General features: G+C 50.0%; 9 protein-coding genes across 9 annotated transcripts; 3 read left to right on the plus strand and 6 right to left on the minus strand.

Moving 5' to 3' along the window:
* Positions 1–226: 226 nt before the first annotated feature.
* BDR25DRAFT_283634 (nitrate reductase) lies at positions 227–3189 on the minus strand (the record flags this gene model as incomplete). The annotated part of the gene is made up of 6 exons (XM_033688064.1): positions 227–1215; positions 1263–2122; positions 2170–2405; positions 2453–2711; positions 2762–3037; positions 3101–3189. 6 exons carry the CDS (start codon positions 3187–3189, stop codon positions 317–319), a joined length of 2619 nt encoding a protein of 872 aa, XP_033549832.1. The 3' UTR covers positions 227–316.
* A 2129-nt stretch (positions 3190–5318) lies between these two features.
* Positions 5319–6193, plus strand: BDR25DRAFT_353300 (uncharacterized protein; the record flags this gene model as incomplete). The annotated part of the gene is made up of 6 exons (XM_033695150.1): positions 5319–5346; positions 5385–5584; positions 5628–5691; positions 5730–5752; positions 5817–5981; positions 6014–6193. 6 exons carry the CDS (start codon positions 5319–5321, stop codon positions 6191–6193), a joined length of 660 nt encoding a protein of 219 aa, XP_033549833.1.
* Positions 5981–8348, minus strand: BDR25DRAFT_258558 (P-loop containing nucleoside triphosphate hydrolase protein; the record flags this gene model as incomplete). Its single annotated transcript, XM_033686540.1, has 3 exons — positions 5981–7561; positions 7610–8049; positions 8100–8348. The coding sequence occupies 3 exons, from the start codon at positions 8346–8348 to the stop codon at positions 6253–6255; spliced, it is 1998 nt and encodes a 665-aa protein (XP_033549834.1). The 3' UTR covers positions 5981–6252.
* Positions 8349–8503: 155 nt separating this feature from the next.
* Positions 8504–12619, plus strand: BDR25DRAFT_392778 (uncharacterized protein; the record flags this gene model as incomplete). The annotated part of the gene is made up of 14 exons (XM_033698220.1): positions 8504–10506; positions 10561–10697; positions 10759–10799; positions 10826–10961; positions 11002–11049; positions 11143–11229; positions 11263–11320; positions 11413–11543; positions 11585–11661; positions 11694–11764; positions 11823–11886; positions 12011–12337; positions 12379–12421; positions 12479–12619. The coding sequence occupies exons 1-14, from the start codon at positions 8586–8588 to the stop codon at positions 12617–12619; spliced, it is 3282 nt and encodes a 1093-aa protein (XP_033549835.1). The 5' UTR covers positions 8504–8585.
* A 97-nt stretch (positions 12620–12716) lies between these two features.
* Positions 12717–14724, minus strand: BDR25DRAFT_283644 (PLP-dependent transferase). The gene is made up of 3 exons (XM_033688065.1): positions 14497–14724; positions 13710–14301; positions 12717–13520 (listed from the first exon to the last, which is right to left on the minus strand). Exons 1-3 carry the CDS (start codon positions 14606–14608, stop codon positions 12860–12862), a joined length of 1365 nt encoding a protein of 454 aa, XP_033549836.1. The 5' UTR covers positions 14609–14724; the 3' UTR covers positions 12717–12859.
* A 385-nt stretch (positions 14725–15109) lies between these two features.
* On the minus strand, positions 15110–16312 carry BDR25DRAFT_13109 (uncharacterized protein). Its single transcript, XM_033683840.1, has 2 exons — positions 15581–16312; positions 15110–15532 (listed from the first exon to the last, which is right to left on the minus strand). The coding sequence occupies exons 1-2, from the start codon at positions 16204–16206 to the stop codon at positions 15160–15162; spliced, it is 999 nt and encodes a 332-aa protein (XP_033549837.1). The 5' UTR covers positions 16207–16312; the 3' UTR covers positions 15110–15159.
* A 626-nt stretch (positions 16313–16938) lies between these two features.
* BDR25DRAFT_13115 (uncharacterized protein) lies at positions 16939–18036 on the minus strand. Its single transcript, XM_033683841.1, has one exon. It carries the CDS (start codon positions 17723–17725, stop codon positions 17033–17035), a length of 693 nt encoding a protein of 230 aa, XP_033549838.1. The 5' UTR covers positions 17726–18036; the 3' UTR covers positions 16939–17032.
* A 222-nt stretch (positions 18037–18258) lies between these two features.
* On the plus strand, positions 18259–20208 carry BDR25DRAFT_220145 (kinase-like protein; the record flags this gene model as incomplete). The annotated part of the gene is made up of 1 exon (XM_033684993.1): positions 18259–20208. One exon carries the CDS (start codon positions 18259–18261, stop codon positions 20206–20208), a length of 1950 nt encoding a protein of 649 aa, XP_033549839.1.
* A 1557-nt stretch (positions 20209–21765) lies between these two features.
* Positions 21766–23341, minus strand: BDR25DRAFT_302548 (ribonuclease III). Its single transcript, XM_033689820.1, has one exon. The coding sequence runs from the start codon at positions 23264–23266 to the stop codon at positions 22085–22087; it is 1182 nt and encodes a 393-aa protein (XP_033549840.1). The 5' UTR covers positions 23267–23341; the 3' UTR covers positions 21766–22084.
* Between the last annotated feature and the right edge of the window lie 108 nt (positions 23342–23449).

Consider the following 23449-nt stretch of genomic DNA (forward strand, 5'->3'; position numbering starts at 1 on the left):
CGAGATCTAGAATCGCATAGCATCGCGTTCTCAGGATTGCGCCCTGGCTGTCTTGTGACTGCAGAGTGATGTCAAAAGTCAAGGGAACAGCCGTTGAGTGGTTGAGAAAGCGGAAGCTAGATCACGAACCTCGCATTGATGTGACAAAGAGTACTATATTCAGAAGTAATTTTGGAACCGGTCATAATCGTGATATTTACAAAGCTCCAAACGAAAATGACGATATGAAAAGGCTTCAGATGCTCCCAAAAACGCCACTTTTGCAAGTCTGTGTCCTCGTGAAGCCCCCGTTCCCCGTGCTTCTTTGCACAAGAGACTAGAAGAACAGCAAATCTGCATCCGACCAGCCTTGCTCATTTAGGATAGCGTGTGCGCTCTTCTCAAGCGCTTCTGGACCGCAGATGAGTACCAACGCATCCTCATCCTCCCCTCTGACGCAATGCTCTTCCAGCAATGATGCCCCGATTCGGCCTCTCAATCCTTGCCAGTCTTCAGGGCCTTGGGTGAGAGTATAGATCAGTTTACATCGGTCGACATTGTCTCTTGCAAAGGTGTCTAGATCCTCTTTGCAGAGGATATCTTCGACAAGACGGTTCCCATCGAAAACAACGCACGTAGTGGGATCTTCCTTGTCCTGCATGACGGCGCGGAGAACCTGGAAGATGGGTGTGATGCCTGAACCGCCACAGATCATAAAGAAGCGCCTCACTTGTCGCTGCACGCTGTTGACTGCGCAAAGACCATGGCCAAGGTATTCGAATTTTCCAATGGGTCCTTTGAAGTCTACGGTATTACCAATTGGGATCGCATCGAGTGCTTTCGTCATCTTGCCGCCGGCGCGCTCTTTCGTGTCAAAATAGACTTTCACAAGGACGTCGCAGAAGCCTTTCCTTGTGGTCTGAGAAATAGGGGTGTAGCTGCGAATGATGTTTTCTTGCGTCACGGGATCGCGAAGTCGGATCATCAGATGCTGGCCAGTCGGCAGACCAAGTGGCTGGTCGTCATGCTCCAGCTTGAAGGTGAAGATTCGGGTGTCCCAGGATACGGAAACTTTCGAGTGGAGAAGGGCTTTGTTCCACACTCTTGAGTTGAGGAAGATCGGCCTTAGCTCAGTGGACTCATTTTGCGGTTCTCCTTCTGCAAGAATTCTACGGGAGGCCTCATCCAGAGATCCAATATGATAGGAGGGCATCATCGCCTTAGCAGTCTCACTGTCTGCATGGTGTCAGCGCTAGATCACATTTGTTTTCTACATTACTTACGGATTGCCATGAACTCGTCAGTGCTGTCTAACCCAGCAGCTGAGATGATACTCTGTGCTCCTCCTGGATGCTCCTGCAGGAATGCTGTCCCGTCATACACCTCACCATTGACGACGAACCACGGCTGTTCTGCTTTATCATGTTTTCGGAGCTGATCGATTGTGATCTCCCGGTCCAGGCCATCCTTGGTCATCTTGATCTCTTTTGGTGTTTCAACGACGACTGCATCATCGGCTTCACCGCCTATCCTCTCACCCCATTGGCCGTTTGTCAAATTGCCCCCAGCCTTCTTTATCCTCTCCATCCAGCCTCCAGGGAGGAGCGCAGGCTGTGTTGGATGCTCGAATCGAAGTGAGCCGTTCTCACTGTGAATAACTATCCGGTAATAAGGATTGTTCATCATACCCAAGACTGACCAATACATATCCCTTGGTTGGATGCACATGCTTTCATCCATTGACCTAACAAGAATATCTTTCGCCTCTTGAAGTTCTTTCACAGGGATATCCAAGCTCCAGAAACACCAGCAGAAACATGTCTCCCGCCAGTCCATATCGAGCCTCCCTCCAAACAATTGCTTGTTTTCGAAACCTCGATACCTATCTTCGGCATATTCGATATTTGAGAGTCTCCACGTCTTGCCTTTGTCGATTGATATCTCCACTCTAGTGATGCGACGGCCTCCTCCACTGTAAGCATAGCCTCTAGCGGTATATACTTCTGGCGCTGCTGCAATGGCAAGTTGTTCTTCGTGTGCGGGGTAGGCAATCGCGGAGTTAGGGCTAAGATCGTAAATCGCATAGCGCTCGTCTTTCCACCAGGCTGGGTTCTTAGCAGCCTCATCTGGATCCACCATCGTCCTGCATATGTAAGTCATAAAACAGGGCTTAGCGCTAATGATACGTACGGAAGAACTCTGTTGTCATATATGTGGTACCAATTATCACTTGGCTCAGCAGTGACTATGAGCTTCTTCAGCCACTTAACACTTCTGCCACCAATCTGACCTGGAATCACTGCTCGCAACGGTTGTCCATGATCTGGTCGGAGCATTTCGCCATTCATCCCGTGAGCGAGCATGATGCCCCGATTCGGGTCCATGACCCAATTGAGTTTCACCGAGGTTCCGTAGTAGCCATTTGGCTTGTGACGCTTAGCTTTGTGCAGTGAATGAAGAGTACAATACTTACAAGTTTGTCGGCACCTTCCATGCAGACATACCTCGCCTTCCTCAAAGGGTTTGCCCTCTTGATGACGTCTGCCATTACCACTCCAGTGAACAGAGCGGTTGAGACACCGGCGGGGCCCCATGAGAAACCTTTCGATTTGCGGACGACGTTCTGCTCCTTTCGTCTGTTGCCTGCGCAAACTAGAGTGATTGGATATGTAACATTTTCATATTCTGATAGCAGCTCCCTCAGGGTGATCTTGAGAGGATTGGCCACGAGGCTATAACTACTATTAGCTCTAACTTCAAGTAAAATGAAATTGAGAGGTACCCTTCAACCGTGAACTCCCAATTTGGAATATCTTCATCCTGAACAATTGGTACTGCGCCGTGATTCCTTACGTAGAACAGCTCCGGACTTGTCAAGAAACCCTCGTTGAACAGGTCTGTTAAAGGGGCCTCGACGTTGAATGGGTGAACACCAGTTAGTCGAATCAGTCGAGGATCTCTCGGTACGTGCGCATCAGGCGTTGGAATGTCGATGTCCAGTATCTTCGAGGGAATTGTAGATGGAGGTGGCAGAGGTAACGAGAGAAGTTCTTCGCCGCTTAACCCGTACTGAGATGCAATCGAGGCCCAGGAGCGCGTTCTCTTTCTATCATCGATAGACTTTGTATCATCTCCATCAATCACTGTTTCGGGAGGCGTAGGCGGTAAGTCGACCACTACCTGATGGGACTGGATATTTTCTTCTTTCATTACGGCACCCATATTGAATCAAGCGAGAAGGATGCGGTGAGGATAGATAAAAGATCACTCGATCGAGGTTAAGTGACAGGTAATAGAACGCAAGTAAGGTTTAACCCTGTGAGAACCATGCAGAGAAAGACCTCGAGATATGAAGTAGAGAAAGATAGGAACTTTCATGGGGCTCAGCCGCCTAATCGCGCACCCTAGTGTTGTAGGTTCGCTATTGCAGTCAATTGATAGTGTACTCTGGGGGTATTAGGGTGTGTGTGCCACATGGGTTTCGTCATACTTTTGACTACAAGCCACTCCGCCCGGAGAAAGCTGGTCCAGCAGCGGGAGGAGCTAGGCTAAAGGGGAAAAAATTGGAAGGGTCCGCGGAAGTGGCTGATCAAAAGGAAACTGCAGATCTGTGGGATCACAACCGATGGTGTGAGGGGTCGCTCGATGGACAAGGAAGAGGAATAATGGGGCGTGTAATACGATCTTCGCCGGGTCTGCGTCCTTATCTTTGCGAGGAAGCGGGCCGTTTCAGGTTAGCACTGCCGACCTGGAAGAACTTCAGCGAATCCAAGAAGCAGAAATACCGACACCCATTCTTGCATCTGCGGCTTCAAGTCTTGGGAAAGTTTGCCTCTCGTCCAGACTTTGAGAACCCAACTGGCCGTGTATTCGAGAGCCATGGCCAGCGGAAATATCTCAACTTTCCAGCTCCTTAGCCCGTGGAAAAGGGTTACAAGTACTCATCTGCTCCCCACCCCTTCAACAAAGCCAGACAAAGTCGACTGCGGTATTAACCTCGATATTTCTAGTTCCATGGGATTATACAATCTGCAGAAGTATCTCCTTATGTCAATCTTTCGTTCAATCCGCAGTTCTTGGCAATTCTCTGCTTGCCTTAACTGAGCCCGATCTTGGTACATTCTCTTTTCTTTCTCTGCCACTACTTTCCATATTTCCTTTTCTTGTTTCCGCAGCGACATCTTACCCATGGCGTAAATCCCCTCACCACAACTACCATGGAGCACGCGGGAATAGGCGGAAGACTCAAGGGAATTGCGGAGTTGACTGCATTCCTGCAGGACGTCCGGAGTACGACAAACACACAGGACCCACTTGCATCCGATTCATATTAAAATTCTGACGCTCTCATTGAGTGCAATAAGAGAATGGTACGATAAGAGATGGAAGGATACGGTTGCTCTCACGGGTGTTGAGCTCCGGGTAGTTACATCTCCGCGGCATAAAGCGAAGCGGCAACGATTCGCCGAGCGACGCTATAACCACCAATTGGGCATCATACGGGGAAAGAATGCATCGTTGGGACTTTATCATCTAATAATCTCTCTACAAGACTCTCTACCTGTACTTTACGCGCTGCTACGTGTCTCTTGGTGATCTCTGAAACGAGGTACTGCATATCGGCACAGATGATGGGACTCGCAAGGGCACGATTTACATCAGGATGCTACATCCTCTGGACACTCTCCTCGATTCTAGGAATTGGCTTAGTAGATCAAAGTATCCCCATTCATGTTCTGTGGCTTGCGCCAGTACACTATATCGTGGAAAAAGTTGGTCGAGACGCTTACATTTCGAATCTAGCTCGCGGTATATTGGTAGAATTAACTCCAATCCATGGTTCATGTTTTTGTTGCCCGCTGATCCGCATGTCACCCCGCTCGGAAAAAGTGTCTATGTGGAGTGTAAAGTCTAGAATACTTGATGAGCTCCTGTTTAGTCCGTTCAGCACATGCAATTGCCTAAAGACTATTCTCAGTGCCCATAGCAATTCGCTAAAATACTTCTTCTTTCCATGCACGACGCCCTCGCAGTCAGTCATAATTTGATGTCCCTCGCTATCCACGACCCGCCAAAGGCTAGGCTAAATAACTGGATCTGAAGAAGTCGGTTTGTTATCGCTGTTAACGCACTTGAAGTGATCCTTCGCTTTGCCTTTCCCTTTTACAGAGAATATTTTGTTGTCTCGCTTTGGGTCAAGCCTGTCTTCATTGCCCCAATCAGGCGACCTAAAAGAAGGTAGAACGAGCAGGTTGAAAGCGAGACACCCCATCACAACACATTTATTAAGTCTGTTAGTCTTGCGCCAGTGAGTCAGGCGCAATATTTAGTAGAAGCATATGTCCGGAGCAGAGGGTAGAGGTCATTGTGGGTGCGTTCATCGTTGATGGCCCGGGGAATCAAAGTGAGAGGAAAGGTCACGGATGCAAGTCTCGTGCATGAGGGTGGAAGGAATGTGCTTCTAGAGCTGTTGCTCAAGCCCAACTTCAGCAGCAGACTCTTGCTCCAGATGGTCCAGGCAATGCACATAGCTAGTGCCCTTAGCCAAGTCTCCACGTTGGCTAGAAGTGAGAGAGGTCTCAACCGTGGAATGGACACCCCGGTTGTAGCATGCTTAAGCGCGAATTAAGATGCGCCTTCGTCTCCAGTCCCATTGGCGTAGAACTTTAAGACATGAAATACAATGGCCTGGTACAGACTGGAGAACCCTTGGTCGATGTGAGCATCTGTGGTGGGATCGTGTACACCAGAAGTCGAGGGAATCGGGCCAGTGGTGGCGAGGATAACAAGGAAGGATCCTTGGATGTTTTCTGTACTTGACGTCGCTCGGCCACAAGCTCAGCGCGACCCCCAATCCCCTTTGGTATCAGTTTAAGCTGGGCGGGCAAGCGGTGGATCCCCCGCAGCCCGGTCCCAAAGGTTACCACGACAGCCAAAGTTTGGGGATTTCTCCCGTCATGGCGGTTCCATTGCTGTCGGGTACTGACGATAAAAGTGAGGCAGTGCAGAAGGCGAATGGGATGTTTATAACCAGTTGATGGATAGTTCATTACCTAGACCGGAGAGATGGCCTGACCACGGATGCTTTTGTGACATATGTGGAATGCGGCTGGAGTCGCGAATGTTCGACCACTGGAATGCTTCAACTTTCTTTCACTGCAGTAACAGCCCTGACACGCTCGCCCACACCGAGCTCAAGATAAAGAACAGCTAGTCAGGCAATTACCTCACCCATACATGTTCTGTATTACTCTTTTATGAAGATGCGACAGCCTAGAACGAGTCTGAGAGCGGTCCGACCTGAATCCGGTCCTGAAGCCGTTTCCGTGCGGCCTCTGCACGCTCCTGCGCCTTGTGGGCAACTCTCTTCCGAGCCGATGCCTTGTCGAATATTCCTCTTGTCCCATGCTTAATCCTCGTTATCATGTCCCCTGCCTTCCCTTTCGTTAAGTCGCTACGTTTCAGTTGGTCTTCCTCTGGGCGGAATTTATTCAGAAAATCGACTTGCGCCTGAGACGCCATACCTCTGCGCCATAGTTGCATTTTAGAAACGAATATGTACTCAAACACTTCCGCTGCAAAGGTATCTGCAGCATGAACAACATGTTCAAACGACTCTCCCTGCGCTATGACCCGAGGAGTGGCGTACGGGCTTTTCGACTTGACACCGGACGGAAGTCTGCGGTAATACTTGACCACAAAACCACTATCCTCTGTCCTGGAGGGCTCAATGACTAGGTAGTTACCGGTGTTTGTGGTCAAGACAAATTTGCTGTCCCCGACAGCGACCCAGGCAAATTCGCTGAGTTTCCGTACGTACTGGTCGCCTGAGGTGTCTGCTATAAGATCGTGGACGGAGTCGTAGTCAGTGAACGTGATCATACCCGGAATCCGTCTAGCCACGGCCTGTCGCTGAACTCTAGCTGCCTCTTCTTCCCGTATCTTTTCACGTTCTTTTCTTTCTTTTAATTCTGTCATAGCTTGACTATCCGCGTTTTCCACGATTTCCGCCGGGTCCAGGCCAAAGAGTGTCGGCGTGGATACAACACCGGTACTCAACGCGGCCACTAAGTCAATGATGTGACAGTTTTGTTTGCTTTTGTGGAGCCTCATCCCGCGCCCAATCATTTGCACAAGCAAGTTGCGAGACTTGGTCGGGCGAGCCAGAAGCACGCAGTCGATATTTGGGATGTCGGTTCCTTCCGTGAAAACACCACAATTTAGGAGCACTGGAAACTCTCCATTCCGAAATGCATCAACCCTCTGGCTACGGACCTTCTTTGGTGTGTCTCCTGTCACAAATTCAGCCGCAATGCCGTGTTGCCGGAATTTTGCGGTCAGATTGGAGACGTGGCTCAAGTCTACACAGAAGACCAACGTTGACTTCCGCTCTTTCGCCCGCGTCATCCAGGCCCGAACAGCGATTTCATTGGTCTCTTCAGTGTTAATGGCTCTTGAAAGAGCACCAGCCTGGAAATCGCCATTGGCGCCGGAGCCGAGTCTGGTCAGGTCGGCTTTGATCTCGACCGTGGTAAAAATAACATCAGAGAGCCAGTTCTCTTCGATCATATCAACATAGTCACTACTCATCATTAGCCCAGGCTTTTCCGGCCAAACGTAGGGCACATACCGATGATACACAATATGGTCGATGACTGAGCCCAGCTTCCTTCCGTCAAATCGGGAGAAGGTTGCAGATACGCCTACAAGAGCAGGCACAGAAGTTGTGTTCCAATCTGCAGGATGTCGCAATCCAAAATGTTCTAGCACATCGAGATACTGCGAGCTGACTATATGGTGGGCTTCGTCTACGAGAATCAACTTGTATCTTAACGGATCGAACTTGAGAAGCCGATCGCCCGACATGATACTCTGTATCGAAGCCACGGTGATATCTGCAGCACCAGAGGCATGGTGGTTTCCCATTTCTATATCGACGTGCTTGTGCGGATAGGCGATGGTACAATGGCGAGCAGCTTGCTCGACGAGTTCCCGCCGGTGAGCAAGAATGAGGGTCTGGGACGCATTGCCTACGGAAGCAATGCGGTCAATTAAATGTGTGAAGATGACCTTGGTTATATTCAGTCTACGAAATCGAAGGGCGAAATATCACAATTTACAGTCTTCCCACTGCCAGTCGCCAGAGAGATACCGAGCCTCTTGTGTCCTTTCCTGAGGTACGAAAGCACGGATTGGATGCATTCTTCTTGATATTCGCGGAGAGTGATTTGCAATGGAGAGACTGGTTGGGAGGATTGCAGAACGAGGACGGGGGTTGTGGCGGTTGACGCGCCTCGGGAGATTGTACGAGTAGGTAGTATACCTGCCCGCTTAGATATTTTCAGCGCATACTGTGAAAATCGCAACATCAATACATTTGAGTGTCAATAAAGTGCATTCAGGTCGTAGGAAGGTGCAGGTGCGGTTGTCACGAAATTTGAGCCGAGGCTTTCCCGCCTTGGCAACGACCGCCTAGGGGAAGCTTCGTCAACATACGTCCTCACTTGTACCACCCACCATGACTCCACCGCTATATTAATGCTCCTAGAGGTGCACTAGGGACTTTACAGAGTGCCACAAGCTCACGCCTAAACTGACCACCTACCATGAACTCTTCCGCCCGTCATTTTGCAAGTAACGAACTCTCTGATTCCGACTTTCAAGAGTCCCACAGTTCGACCACTTCTGGCCAGTCCTCGGGTAAAGATGAATCTAAGGGCCCCTCCAAACGCCTGCTCCACTCCCCTAATTCTTCATGCAAACGTCGCAAGCAGTCAGGCTCCGATTCTGTAGAATTTTTCCCTGACACCAAGCGCCATCTCCAAGGCCAATACATTAATGCTTACCGCACCCTCTTTAACGAAAGTGTGAACGATGCGGTGCATCGATTTGTCTCAGATGCCTCTTTCATCCCACCAAGAGCCCAAATCGGCGCGTCAAGATGGTCCATGGACGAAAAGTCCAGGTTCTTCGCAGCCCTCGACAGGCTTGGAAGAGGTGATTTGCCCGGAATTGCTCGAGCTGTGCGAACGAAGACCATTCCGGAAATTCAAAACTTGTTTCTTCTGCTAGAAAATTCCACTCTCGAGCGCAAGATCACCTCTCAAGACATTTCGGCTGCAACCGAAGTCAGTCCGGCATGCATTGAGCGACTAGAAGTGGCTGGCGATGCGCTAGCTTGGTATCAAGAACGCTTTGAAGCAAAGGCAGAACAGGATAGATATGGGAAGTACTGGCTCGTCACACCCGAGATAGCCGATCAAATAGAGGAAGCCATTAGACCCTCGAGGACCCCTTCTTTGTCTCTACCGCTTGATTCTAGGAATGCAGAACTTGAGGATTCTTCGCCTGTACGCAATGCAAGCACCCCAAATGTACCAGAGATCTTGCAACACATTCCTGAGGCAAGTCTTCTCAAGCCATCGGCACTTCTTACCCTCTCAAAGTCTCTCTTCATGAATTCTTCTCCCATTCTTCAACCGACATATCCGCATTGGACCGACCTCATTTCACCATTAGCGTCGGAGCCATCGATCTACCGAACTGCATTCATCGATTTCCATACTTTAGTCCTTTCCCTCACAAAACGCATTACTCAGGCCACCATAATCCAAGCGACATCTCGTATTCGATCACAAAGCTGGCGTATCAAGAAAGGGGTGAGTCCCTTAGTGAAGAGACGAGATGTACTCACTGCAGTAGACATGTTAGGATTGAAGAGGAATGGACGCGAGCGATGGAAGGGAGTCGCAAGGCGTTGTCGACTCCGTGTGTTTGACGGGGCGGGGAAAAGTAAGAGGGAAGTTGATTGGGATGAAATTGAAGCAATCATGGGAATACCAGTACAGCCAAAGGACTTTGCAGATGCCGATTCTAGCGGGAAAAAGCGAAATTTGTCCTCTGGTGAGGACGAAGATGATTTCAAATGGAGAGCTCGTCGTAGCGGCACTCCTCTTCCTCGAGAAAGCCTCGCCCACTCTGAAAACGATGACGAGTCCAGGTCTGATAAGCAGTGCGAAGATGAAGGCTCGGGAAGAGACTCTTCAGGAAGTAGTCAAACGTCACAATCCTCCGCACGCAATACGACCAGGTCTCCTTCAAAGCCTCCGCACAGCTCACCAGACGCAAAACTAGATATGATCTTAGAAGACCTTGATCAAGAAGCCAGCCGGGAAGAGGAGCGTCGCCTCTGGGAAATCCTCGGTGATACCCAACATCCGATTAAAGAGCCCAGAAAGACTGAAGAAAATCCGCTCCCCAAATTCTCCGATGACAATACCGCCAATTTTGAAGGGTGGAGGGGCTGGACAGAGTACTATGCCGAATGGGAAGAATTCTGTACCCCTGTCCCCGAAGTCAAATTCCTGGAAAATAGAAAGCTACCCCGGGCTACGACAGACAAGCTCAGCAACCCCGATGCGACTACTTCAATCTACCAAGGCTCCAACAATAGTGATAGAGATGGACAAAGTGACAGAAACTGGAAGAAGAGTAGGAAGGCAAACGCACCTGACATCCCTATTCGAGGTTCAAGAGCCTATGCAGCCTTACAAGACAGTGTTTCCGCGTCTGTCGATCGAGATGCACACGATGAGGGTGTATCTGATGATGCTAAGATGCTGGTGGACTCTATTGAGAATGCGCATATGCAGCATAGAGACTCCCTTGTAACTCAAATGTCTGATTATGTGATGGAAGTGGATATGAATGTGGAGCGGGTGCTGCAGGGAGGTAGTTCTCCCGACCGATATCTGTAAAATAGCTCCATCCGGAATGCAGTTCTTATTCACTGTGCACCGGCTTTTAAGTGGAGGAACAAGGTGTTCTGTTACCTAATTTGTGCTAGTGCCCATGACCATTCCAAAACGAAAGCTTCGTTCCTCCACAACTTCCATACCCTCTTCTCCCCAGATCTTCGACCTCCCCTGCCCCCGTACTCACCCCTGTGCTTCACTTCGCACAAACTTGGGCATTTCTATTCAGTGCCCTTCACAGCAGGGGCAACATTAAGACCACCATGAGATACACAATCTTACGGTTCTCGGTCCACGCTTGCCCTTCCAAGATATCGTTAAAGAGACCCCTGGGGGCCTTTGAGTTTTAAAGACGCGGGAGACGGGTCTAAGTTTATAGATTGTTTGGTGCGATTCATCGCCGTGGTAGCAGTGTCCCGCTAACTGCCAAGATTCGTGGTACAACGGGACATGTTTGAAGATCTCGTCGAGGACCTCCAGAGGGATAGTGTCCACAGTGAGAGACGGGTGAATGTTTGGATGATATCAGGTCAAGCTCGGCGAAATGCTAGAAGAGAATGAAGAAGATGATTTACGATCTGTTGCTAGTGGATTATAGCGGATATTTGAATTTAGGTAGGTGTTGTTGTTGTTGTTGTTGTTGTTGTTGTTGTTGGTGTAGAGGTGGGAACTCTTTGAGCTCAAGCGGAAGTCGGGGATATTCTAGGGAACCAGAAAGGTGAGAAGATTCGGAAGAGGGAAGGGCCACTTTCACTACACCAACTATTCACAGGTCGGAATGTGTTGAAATTCTCAAACCGCACTTTGGAAGTAGCCGAGTAAAGCCCTCCAAAGATGAAGGGTGAAAAGAGGAAGAGGTCACATCCACTGCACCAACTGTTCGCAGTTCACAATATGGTGAAAACCTCGATCCATACTTTGGAAATGAGTGAGTAAAGCCCTCGGAAGGATTGATGTCAGCACTAACACAAAACAGATTCAATGGCCACCTTTGGACATCGATAGAGGCAGACTCTGCCTAGCGAAGAATGGTTGCCCTAATTTTTTTTTCCCCACGAATATTAACATCAAGCCTAATATCCACAACAGCAACTCCTAAGCCCCAAACTCCTAAATCCCTCGTCGTAATCAATCTGAACAACAGAACCAGGCTGTCCCCAAGGACTTGAAAAGTTATATTTCCTCCCTACTATATTTCTAGTATTTGTAGTTGTCCTCGGGGTCCTGAAGTTGTTACGCGCTAGTAAAGCTAAGATTTTCGTTCTCTTCATTCCGAGAACGCTTCGCGTCGATAGGACTAGAAGTTTCAGTTTCTTTCTCGTCATCAAGTGGTCCCTCCTTGTCGGTAGGACCGGATCCCTCATTTTCCTTGTTTTGAAAAATGGTCGCGTTCACAAACTAGCGCCTCTACTCTCATCCCTACGAAACATTCTGGCTTCTGAAGGACGGGAAGAATTATTGTCATTGCCATTCGCATTACCAGTAATTCATCGTAGGCTAGGAATTAGTGAACCAGTGCGTCGGCTAGCTCGACGGAGTCCCTCACGGAACCTTCCAACAGCTCTGTCAATTCGAATGACTTACGAACAACATTGTAATCGCCTGTAGATGAAGTGTGCACTGGAGATATCTCGGGTCGAGCCAGTAGTGTATTGGTTCTCGTAAATGGGGAGATATTCCAGGATGTTGTCTATTAGCTCCCGGGAAGGCCACTCATGGCTTGTTCCATGTTTATAGTGAATTAGGACTTGGGTCTTGGAGGGATAGATAATTTTAAGGTCGTGGTAGATGTGATGCTAAAAGGTGAAGACTGCAAATTCGGGTTTATAGGTTTTGAATTGAACTCACATAATCCTGGTAATGGCATTGACATATTTAGTTCTTGAGTTAGCGCATTAGTCACACACGTTCCTAATCCTGTCCCATCAAATCAGCGCAATTGGGTGATATGGGCGACGCATCAGACAGAATCCATCGCAGAATAAATTAGGATAGTAAATTGGGACAAAAGGAACCATTGTCTAAGCGGTTCCCGTGGAAATATTAGTAAGTGTCAAGGATTCCTTTTCGCTGCTAGCGTTTTGCGGAAGGCCCTTAACACGCTGTCTACTACACCGCCAACACCTTTAAAGCCTACTCTTCACCCCTAAAAACTCACCCTTCTCCACCCTCTGACACAACCCCTTCAACCTCTCCGCCGCCCACGCAAAATCTGACATCTCAAGATACACCTGCGCACTGAACCGCACCCACCAATTTCCGCCATAGAACATAAAAGCCATGAACGTATCATAATCATCAATCACCGCCTTGCTCATCCAATCTCTAACAAAATTTCCCACGCTGGCTTTCTGCACTCCGTTTTCGACTGCGATCTTTTCAATTGATAGAAGAGCTAGCGGGAGACGCACGTTCGATAGGCAACAGTTCGACAAAGTGCCAGTTGCGTTTTCAAGGACCTCCGTACCGAGGACTTCTGCGACGTGGCTAGCTGCGGATTTGGCGAGCGTGTGGTTGTATGATATAATTTTCCGTTCGCCGCCAATGCTAGAGCGGAATTTGAGGGCATCTGGGATGCAGAGATATGGCGCGTTGTCAATGGTTCCAACGAATTCGAAGTTCGTGACAAAGGAGGATTTGGAGCTTTTAGGGAGCGGGCTGTGGATTGTAACACCGGGCTTTGGTTTGGGGATGAAGCCGTGTGATGTAGGGAGAGTGGAGGGGAGAAGGGGCTGGTTGCGTAGTGGGACGTAGAAGATTGCGCAGCCCCGGGGGACGAAGAGCCATCTATTATTCTAATTGTTAGCGCTTATCTTTTTCTAAAGGGAGAGCCGCTATCAGTGACGGATGTCGGCAAGCTATCGACCGTTGAAGAGAAAGTGACTGAGGAGCAGAAGATCAAGAACACAGAAAGGTGCAACTTCTCACTCCGTGGCCGCTCCTTCTTCAAACCTAATAAGAGAGGACGAAACTTACTTATGACAATTACTGACCAAGAAATCTGGATCCAGCTTCGCGAGGTCTAGTTCCACATGGCCAACCCCATGAGCCGCATCCACACAACTTAGAACGCCCAGTTCTCGGCACGCTTCCGTTAGTTTCTCAAAAGGCATTCTTACACCTGGCATGCTGACCACAGTATCAAAAATCGCAACCTTAACTCTACATCCCTGGCTCTTTTCCGCAGCCACTTTCCTCTTAAATTCGTCAACAAGCCAGTCATCTTCCACCGGATACGTATATTCAATTTTCACCGATTCCGCAGGGGTGGTTTCAGTGATGTAAGTCACAGTCTTCTCACATGCTCCGTAAATAGTGGCGAAGTAGATAATCTTTTCTCCAGGCTCAAAGGCGAGGTTGCGGAGAACGGTGTTAATGCCGGTAGTAGCGTTGGGGACAAAGACCAGGGTTTCGACCGGGGCACTGAGAATGGTGGAGATGGCAGACCGCGACTGGTCGAGGAGTTTAGGGTACGTGTAACGGATGAATTCGTCGGGTCGGGATTCAGCTTGGTCTTGGAAAGAGCGCATTGCGGCGCGGACTGTGTTGGGATAGGTGCCGAAGGAGCCTAAGGAGAGTTAAGACTGGACGAGTGGAACTCATGTACTACTAAAATTCCATAGAATCGATCGCAGAGGGAAAGAAGCTAGACGTCGCTGGGAGCATTGGCGTTTGTCAACTGAAAGAGTAGTTCGAAAGATGAAAAAAAATATCTACTTTGATACCAAGGCTAAAGAGACCGAGAAACAAGGAACTAGCTCACCATGATTCAAATTTAAATACTTTGGATCAAAAAGAAATTGCTTCCTCAGCTCCTTTCCAAACTTCAGATCTCCCTCACTCTTGTCTCTCACAGCGAGCGTTGTCAACGTCATGACTTAAAAATCTTTATACCTCTAAGACTTTATAAGGGCCTTGAAGAAGTGAGAAGAGGGAACGCATATAAGCAATCCACTGTAACTCAATCAAGAGGAGTAAAATCCGGCATCGGATAGCTGCAGTGCTTGTGTCTCCCAAAGGGCGCGTTGTCGCTTTGAAATACGAGTTGTTCCGTTGAAATTGACCAATGACAGCGAAGCGAGGGATGGCGGCTAGAATCGGCCCCGCATCTACCTTTTCCCAAGCGTCATATCGCAGGATAAATTCTGACTTCTGCAAAGACGTGGATAGTTTGACACAGATTCATATTTGGTATCTACTACATAGTTCTACGTTTACGTTCAAGATTGTTCATCTTCACTCCTTCAAGTATAAAACGTCCATCGCCAGGATGACAAGATCCGTTTGTGACCGACGACCACATCAGGTAATTATGTACAGCATGTAGTGAAAGAATATTTTGAAAGCAAATACTACCTCATCCAACCCCATGAGACATTCTAAACGCGAGAAATGAACAGAGGCATAAAAGAGCGTAGCGGGCAAATTATATCGTGCGCATTCCGCTTGCGACCTCACGCTTCATCCGCCTCCTGTACTGCTCTCGGAACTGGATACGACCGACAGTGCCAAGGCCAACGGCAAGGAACAGTCCTCCTGTCCATATACAGGTGATGACAAGCCCTGTAGGGAAGAAGGCGAGATTGGTACCAGGGAGGTTGAATGGCGCAGCCTTCGCAACCGCAGCTGAGGCTGAAGCTTGAGCGGCAGGATCGTTAGTTGTCGTGGCCTGCTTTGAGAAAACGCCATTTACGAATGATGCTTCTTGGGATGAAAGCGTTGCTGACACTTGCTGGTTCGACTTTGGTGATTGCGCCGACAGCTCTATCTTAGGAATGAGTAGCGGTTGCAAGGTAGCTCTGTTCTTGATTAGTCATGCGTCACCATTTGGAAATCATTATACTAACTGTGTCATAGCGGAGCCCATCAGGTTAGGATTGATCTTTCCGACATAGTTGAGGACCTTGAGCTCTTGTGGCGCAGCGCTAGTTTGCCTTTCGACCAAAAGACCGTCACGAATTGGGGGCCACGTGACTTCTTCCCTCCTCATGAATGTCCCATTCATACTTTGCACAGTAGCGCCGAGGTAAGACAAGGTCATACTAACATCTGCGGCGGTGACACCAACCCAAGGATCGATTGGGGCTGAGATGTTGTACATTCGGAGTTCGGCTTGGAAGACTCCGGTTGTGTTGTCGAGGAAGGGTAGATTGTAGCAGACGGCGATTCCGGATGGGTTTGATGCTTGGCCGTTGAGTTGTGTGAGTGCGTTCTGGCAAGCTTGCTTTGTCTGCGTTTCCCATGCTGCGAGGTCAGCCTTTGCTGCGTCGCCAGATTGTGGTGTCGATGAGATTTGAGGGTCCGGGTTCGTATTGCTGGTATCTTGCCGTCGAGTGAGAGTCGCTACCATGGAATCCGCATCTCGTCGAAGTTGTTCTTCAAGGTCCTCGCCGCGTTGGAAGAGTGCGTTGACGGTTGCTGAAGCCTGGCTGGCGACTAGGAGCCCGCCCAGCAATGCAGTCTTGAGAATCATGGCGAAGATGATGGGGATAATTAGATATGTTCTGTTCTATTAAAGATGCTGGATGGGAATGAGAGTCGACCGAGCTGCACAGCAGCGGCGGGAAATGAGGGTGGCGAGAAGAGAAACTGCAGAATAGAAACAAAGAGTGAAGGTGTGAAGGTCAACCACGGCACAGGAGAAGCCGGCTCTGCATGGAAGACATTAGGAGAAAACGTGAGTGTCTAGAGAGTTAAGGGAGAGATGCTATGGGGTAAGTGGTGGGGGTGACGACGCAGGCCAGCCTCAAGTCCGATGGTGGGTTGGTGACACCGTGATGGCGTGAGTGGCAGAGACTGAAGGAGCAGCACCAATAACGCATTGAAATCATCATGGGGAGAGTTGAGACGGTCTCTGCCGGACACTGAGACGGGTGGCAGCGGTACTGTCATGCGGAACTGCCAATCGAAGCTAACATAAAGCTTAAGATGGATAAACGAAGGGCTATTTCGCTCGAAGCCAGCTAATGGCCAGTCAAGCTTTGGACTCAAAGGGGTTAATTTCGAGCGTGGGCCCATACAGGCATGAATCGCTGGAGCTCCTTGAGACAATTGGTGTTGAGGTTCGGAGACGTGGGCGCACAGACGAGACCTGCGGCGCTTCAGCCATCAGGCGGCGGGCCAATTGGCGGCTCTGCATCCTTCGCTAAGTGTCGACCCCTCGCTGGCCCTCCCGAGTTTCTCTCGGCTCTGGGGTTTCATCATTCTTCTTTTCTTGAGCCTCGTCGCATCACTCCCATTTCTCTCGACGCTAGGCTACCTCTCGTCGCCTGTCGTTCTCAGTTCATGAACCAAAGGTCTCAAAACAGTGCGGATGCTGCCGCTGTCGTTGAACGAAGTCCGGGCTTCTGTAGCTCACCAGAACGCGAGCTCGGCGTCACGCCCGGAGTGAAAGTTCCGTTGAGAGATATCTCATCCGCCTTGCGCCCGATGAGCCCTATCCTTTGGTACCTAGGTCTATAGGCGTTTCGTTCTTCGAGACATCCTCTGCCGACCAGTAACCTGGCCAGGCCCGGCGATCGCGGAACTTCTTTCTTCCCCTCCGATAGGGACTGCCCAGAAGTTACGGTGAAGGAACACACATCATCGTGTCGTCTCCGTGTCGTCCGTGTCGTCTGCCTCGGTATCATCGTTGCAGCCAAATGAGCGGTGCAGTTGGTGCTGTCACGCCTGCCACTCCAATAGAGGGCTGCGCAGCTATTAAAGGACGACTTGTCCATTCTTCCTGTACTTCCTTCTCTCGCGCAGCCTGCGGTCCTTGCAGTCCTGCAGTCCTGCAGCCCTCTTTGGCCGCCAACCCTCTGCCACCACGAATAAGGGTCATTCCAAGTCGATCCGGACCAGCCCTGCTCCTTTTCGGGACGGCTCGCGCGCTCGACTTCCAAACGATCCAGATGATCTGGCACCACACGGTGTCTTGCTGACAACGGCGGCCTGCGAACAGCTGCACAGGGCCTCCTCTCGTGAAAGAAGCGAGTCACGAATGCACACATGGCATGCGCCGCCCTAACCCCCAAGGGTGCGCTCGTGCCCTACTCGCACTCGCCCAACTCCCGCGGCCACAAGCATATATTGCAACCTTCTCACTAATGCGGTTCGGAATGCAGAAAAGTAATTGCCAGCACATCAAAAGGCTTTTGTGCATGCTATGGAGATAGCCTGTCCTGCTCGCTAGGATTTCGGGATGGCGACCGTCCCGTCCCACACCCAAATGTAGCCAACTCCCCCTGCGGACCCAGTACATCTATCATGGACTGATGCTCCTGGAAGCACTTTCCTTTCACTGTCACCTCCACGCTTTTCCCCTCAGATGCTGATATGCCCTCTTTGCTTTTTCTGTGCTTTGTTTGGGCAGTCTCCGCATTGCACAGCCAATAGTTGCCCAGTCTCAGTTTGCATTTTTGCTCGACCACGGCCTCGCGTCATTTCTTTGGTTGCTCATTGACTCTTTTTTGTTCACCTGATAGACCATCGTTTCCGTCTGGCAGCAATGCAGCAGACCTCAAAATCTCCCTGGCGCCTGCCAATGTCGCCCACTTCGGAATACCCAAAGCATCCATACAACCTTCAGCACACTGTGTCGATGCTAAACCTACATGAGGAACCAACATGGCACTTCAACCGAGGACCCCCATCTCCTACTGCTTCTTCAGTTTCTTCTACTACCAGTCGAAGTACAACCCCAACTATCTCGAACAATAATCCATGGTCTACGGTTATGGCAAGCCCGTCTTCAAACTCTACCAATTCAACACACTCCTCCCCTAGAGACAGCCCGAACCGAACCCCGCAGTACACGAGTCGATCTGCCACTCCGGTTGCCCCTCAACCCCTGCGGCCTATTCCTCAGTCGACAGGATTCGTCCCAATAAATCCCCCACCACTATCATCTGGAGATGCTTTCAGAGGGTCCGAGTATCCAGGGTCGCCTGTTCCAAACTTTCCTGGGTCACCAAACCCATATCGACAGCAACCAATCACTTTACCTCCATTGGCTAATGGGTTTGTCACACCTGCTGTGCTTTCTCAGTGTCAGTCAGGCTTCTTCTACGAGTTGTCTCGTCGACAAGGGTGGGCAGCCCAGTCAGCCCGAAATGCATTTCTTTGGTCTCTCTCCAATCCCCGAACGTCCCTTCTACTACTGCTTTGTGACGATGTTGCCTCATGGCCCAAGGCAATGTTCTGGGATTTAAAGGACGAGAATCTGCCTTTCAGCGAGCCTGACCTGCAAAAGATCGTGGCGAACCCTAGAAAGGTAGTTGACATGCAGTGGCGGGTTACTGCCAAGGAACTTCCATTGAATGGGTTTCATGTCGAGTTTACGGCCCGTGAGACAGTACCCTTGCAACAACTTAGTCTCATTAGAACATCTAGTCCAGACAGAAGTACCGATCGAGTTCGATTATTGGGCGATGGTGATGAACGTATCCTCATCCGTAAACGCTTTGTTCTCACCCGCGCTACCCAAAAGGCTACCCTCCTCAAACAGATACATGATTTCAAGCAGTTGGATCACAAGAATATTGCCAAAATACTGTGCTCATACTCGCAGCTGAGCCATGTTGGGATCGTTACTGCCCCAGCCCATTACACTTTGGACGACTATCTTTGCCTCCCTGGGGATGCTAATCATTCCCGGATGCTTTTGGACTGGATGAACGATCTTGCCCAAGCGTTGGAGTTTTTACACTCACAGTCGATATGCCATCGCAGTATCCGGCCCCGGAAGATTTTGGTTGAGGGATCTCGGATTTACCTCGCTCCTTTTGGCATCGGGCAAAGCAGTGAGAATTTCAGCCCCACAACAATCAAGGCTCAACGGCCAGATCAGCTAAACGCCTACTTCCAGGATCAGTCGTACATCTTCGCAGCTCCGGAACTCATCGTACCTCGTGGGAAGAAACCGGGCAAGCCGGCCGATGTTTTTGCTCTGGGTTGTGTCTTTCTGTGCATGATGACGGTCGTGCAAAACCTGTCTCTGTCAGCATTCACGCAATATCGTGCCGGATCATCTCACGACGCTTCGTTCCATGCTAATCCTGAACGAGTCGTAAGTTGGCGTGCTCGTCTCTCCGCCGCGGCGAATTCGGTGCGGAATGGAGTCAGCAGTGGAGGAAGGAAAGAACGGCAACTCAAATCAGAAGCCTTTTTGCTCAGTGCTATCGAGAAAATGATCCCAGCGGATCCTAATGAGAGATTTAAGATGAGGAGGCTGGCTACATACTTGGCTAAGTGGGGGGATGGGAAGACGTCCGGGAATCGGAGGCGAAGTTTGGACGGTGGAGGATACAGTGGACAGGTTGCTGCAACCCTGGGGGTTACCGCTAATGGTGTGAATATTAGTAAAGGAGTACAAGGAGGAAACGGCATTCCGAACGGCGTTCAGCAGAAACCGGAGTTAAACATTTTTGGGGAGTATTTCCAGCAGCAACAACGGGCGTACGAACAGCCACATCCCACATGGGGAAGAAACTGAAATTTCTTCAGACCGGTAGTCATCTGACCTTTCCAAAGCGAAACGCGGCATTGCGAAGAGAAAAACTTCCGAACGATGATGAGACGAAACGAATGAAACGACAACGACAACAAATACAAAACAAATGCTCTTGAACACTTACCGCGGGATACCAAGGACCATGAAACGGAAGATGAATGAATGGCGGATCATCTATTATGGACAACGGATGAACAATGGCTTTCGGTACCAGTTATCATTCGCGACTTATGCAATTCATATACAGATTTTCACGGGTCGGCCCATCTGATACCCTTCTTGCATCTCCTTTGCACGCATTTCTATCAGCGTTCTTTCAGATTTTAGCGCGCATATCTACGAACGCACGACACTACGAGCCAGAGAAGTAGTGATGCAACGATGCAGCATTTCGGGAAGGAACGCATTGTTACGATGTCACCACCTTCGCTCAGTTTCCACGCACACATGGCTTATTTCTTACGTATTCATTTACATTTACCTGGCGAATCGGAAGACGGGGGTCCGGGGACCTAAGGGGGGGTAGGACGGCGTTTAGAAGAGTTTTCCTGTCTGTACGCGTCTCTTAGTTTTCGTGGAGTGTTTTCCGTTGTTCAACCCCTCCACCCCCCTTTACCCGATAGCGAATATATAACTTTCATACTGACGTGGATTGAGGCTCGCCCTGTGATTGTGTGGCAATGCCTCTCACTATTTCATATTTTGACGCACCCTCCTCTCCCGAAAGTACGGAATTGGACGTTGCTTGTTATTGTCCTATGTTGTCCTACCTGATATCCGACACAAGTCGCCATCCATCCTGCCTTGCTCTTGAAGGTACATCCATACACAAACAGCCCCTCCCCTTGCCTCTACGAAACTCAGCAGCTCTTAACAAAATCTCTTTACTGTACTAGCCTGTGTGCTGTTCTATCCTACACACGTACCCACCTGAGCAGGCCTCTGCAAGGTCCTTTTGCAGCGTTTTTCCTGTTAAATTCCTCCTATATGCAATCTTAGGCAGAAGTCAGGATCTTCCTAGCTAACGAAGACATTTAAGTTTATTAGTGACAGAATTTTCGCCTTCTAGGACCGTAGTATTATGTGTCGCGTACACTGAGAGCCTTGGCTGGGGCTCGGAGCCTGGGACGCGGCTCGGGATCTGGAGATAGTATGTTCCGAAGCTCGGTGTATATAAGGAGAGCTTTCAACTCTCCTAGATAGCAGAGTCACTTCATCCGATCTTCTGAACAGCTACTGCCAGGCTATTTTATCTTCCACATTATGTGTATGCACGAGTCTATTTCATCCGTCGCTATTCCCAAGACTAGTTCCGATTTTCGACGGCAGAACTGATCTAGCTGCTCTGACACTTCAACCTAGGCAATTCTAGCTCTTTCTAAAAGGCGGGGAATTTCTAGCACTGTGGGCTCTATGGTATTATCGCCCGTATCGGCTAGCCTTTTGGGCTTTCTCGGATTTCCATGCCATTTTCTGCACATGTGAGGGTAGCATTATTAGGATGAGAATAGATGCAGATACGGGAATATTTGGAACTCAGGTAGAATTCTATACACAATTCGGAGGTGTATAGGCTATGATACGACACATCACATACAATATGATACATGGCCTGGGCTTCCTCTGCTCTCGAGCCCTTGGTTTCCAGCAGATCCGTTCATCGTCCCTGATGCCTCGTTCGTCCAAAAGCATCCGCCCATGACCTCTACAGTAACCCATTCCCCCGGCTCTCAGTTTAAAAACAGCACTGATACTTCCAACATATCCATATCCATATCCATGCACCTCTAAACTCCAAAGCGTAGATGTGATGTGGTATGCGCAATCCCGTCCCAACGGTATCCTACCCTATCCTATCTTACACAATAACCTCTCCACAATCCACCATATTCGGTCTCCACTTGTCCGCGCCCATGCCGCCTTCTGTTGAACTCGGGACTGTGACTTCGACGGGCCTGTATAGATACCAACCCTTCAGCGCGGCGGCTGCGGCCCGGACCCTCGCTTCGTCAAGCGAACTCCCCGCTCCCTCGCCCAGCTTGTCTTTCCCGGAGTATACGCCAACCACGAAGACGGGGTGTCTGCTCAACCGACCTGTTTCTGAGATGAGCCGGGCAACAGGTGCTTCGAAGCCTTCACGCGCGCATAGACGGGATAGATCGCGGGTGGGTGTACGGAAATCGAAGAGTTTGTCGAGGTCGAGATGGCGGGAGAGAAAGTGATCTCTATAGAATCTCTTAACAGCCGGAGGGCCCAGGTGCAGATGTAACGACCCAATCAACGCTCGTACGAAAGACTGCGCTGCTTCTTCCAGCGGCACCGGCTGCCGTGCGAGCTCCTCTGGCGCGGGCTGCCGGGAGGCCGAGCCGAATTCGTCGCTGGTGAGGATCTTGTGCGTGGTTGTGATGTTCCATTTCTTCGGTATTTTGAGCTTCAATGCGTCGGGGATGTCATCCCCGGATCGCAGTCGCCGGAACTGCAAAAGGCCTGGGTCGACTTCACCTCCAGGCTCGGCCGCTGCCTCAATGCCCCATTCACAGGCTATTGTAGCCAGTGCTTTGGGGCCTATGTATGCGTATTGCGCGGCGAAGACGACCGACATTGGGAGACGGGGGTAGTTGCAGAGGAAGTACTCGGTGGTATAGTAGCCGAGCAAATTGGAGCCGAGAATTGATAACGAGCCATTGTTAAACGCGGAATTAGGGTCTGCGGAGGGATGAACAAGCGTTCTGGCTAGAGTCTCGAGTGGAAAGCGGGGCGGAAGAGAGAGTCTGCTGCGGAGGGCGGAGAGTTTGGCGGAGTCCCGGGATGCAGAAGGATGAGGCGATGGAAGGACTTCTGGGGGGTATTTGGTCTTTGGTTGAACTGTATTTTCGGCATCGTCGGCTAGAACCGCGGTTGATTGCCATCGCGATTGTATCCGGTAGTTATGAGGCGTGATATGTCTCTGCAGCGGTGGTGCACAAGGACATGGCGGACGTCGAGAGGATGGTTGGGCGAGCAATTGTGTCCCGCATCTTGATATGCGTATTCGCTTCATCAAAAATAAGAGAGCGGGAAAAGGAAAAGCAACCAAAGAAGAAGAGAGGCGGCGTGCAATGGCGTTGTGGTCGTGTGTCTCCTTCCTCCAGCTTGGGATTATCAAAATTTCGAGAAAGAAGCCCTCGAGTCGCCAAGCGCCTTGGCACATCGCTCGGATGGCGGCGAACCTCACGTCAAGTCT

Source organism: Lindgomyces ingoldianus (assembly GCF_010093535.1).
Source record: "Lindgomyces ingoldianus strain ATCC 200398 unplaced genomic scaffold BDR25scaffold_10, whole genome shotgun sequence".
In the NCBI taxonomy this organism is placed as follows: domain Eukaryota; kingdom Fungi; phylum Ascomycota; class Dothideomycetes; order Pleosporales; family Lindgomycetaceae; genus Lindgomyces; species Lindgomyces ingoldianus.

Bases quoted from the DNA above. Each gene is read 5' to 3' on its own strand.
- BDR25DRAFT_283644 (XM_033688065.1), bottom strand. From the start codon at position 14,608: ATGACGTTGACAACGCTCGCTGTGAGAGACAAGAGTGAGGGAGATCTG. The intron at 14,302-14,496 runs GTGAGCTAGTTC...AACTCTCCTTAG, and splicing joins GTATTTAAATTTGAATCATG to GCTCCTTCGGCACCTATCCC. The intron at 13,521-13,709 runs GTAAGTTTCGTC...TTAGAATAATAG, and splicing joins TTGGTCAGTAATTGTCATAA to ATGGCTCTTCGTCCCCCGGG.
- BDR25DRAFT_13109 (XM_033683840.1), bottom strand. From the start codon at position 16,206: ATGATTCTCAAGACTGCATTGCTGGGCGGGCTCCTAGTCGCCAGCCAG. The intron at 15,533-15,580 runs GTTAGTATAATG...AATCAAGAACAG, and splicing joins ATGGGCTCCGCTATGACACA to AGCTACCTTGCAACCGCTAC.
- BDR25DRAFT_13115 (XM_033683841.1), bottom strand. From the start codon at position 17,725: ATGTGTGCATTCGTGACTCGCTTCTTTCACGAGAGGAGGCCCTGTGCA.
- BDR25DRAFT_302548 (XM_033689820.1), bottom strand. From the start codon at position 23,266: ATGAAGCGAATACGCATATCAAGATGCGGGACACAATTGCTCGCCCAA.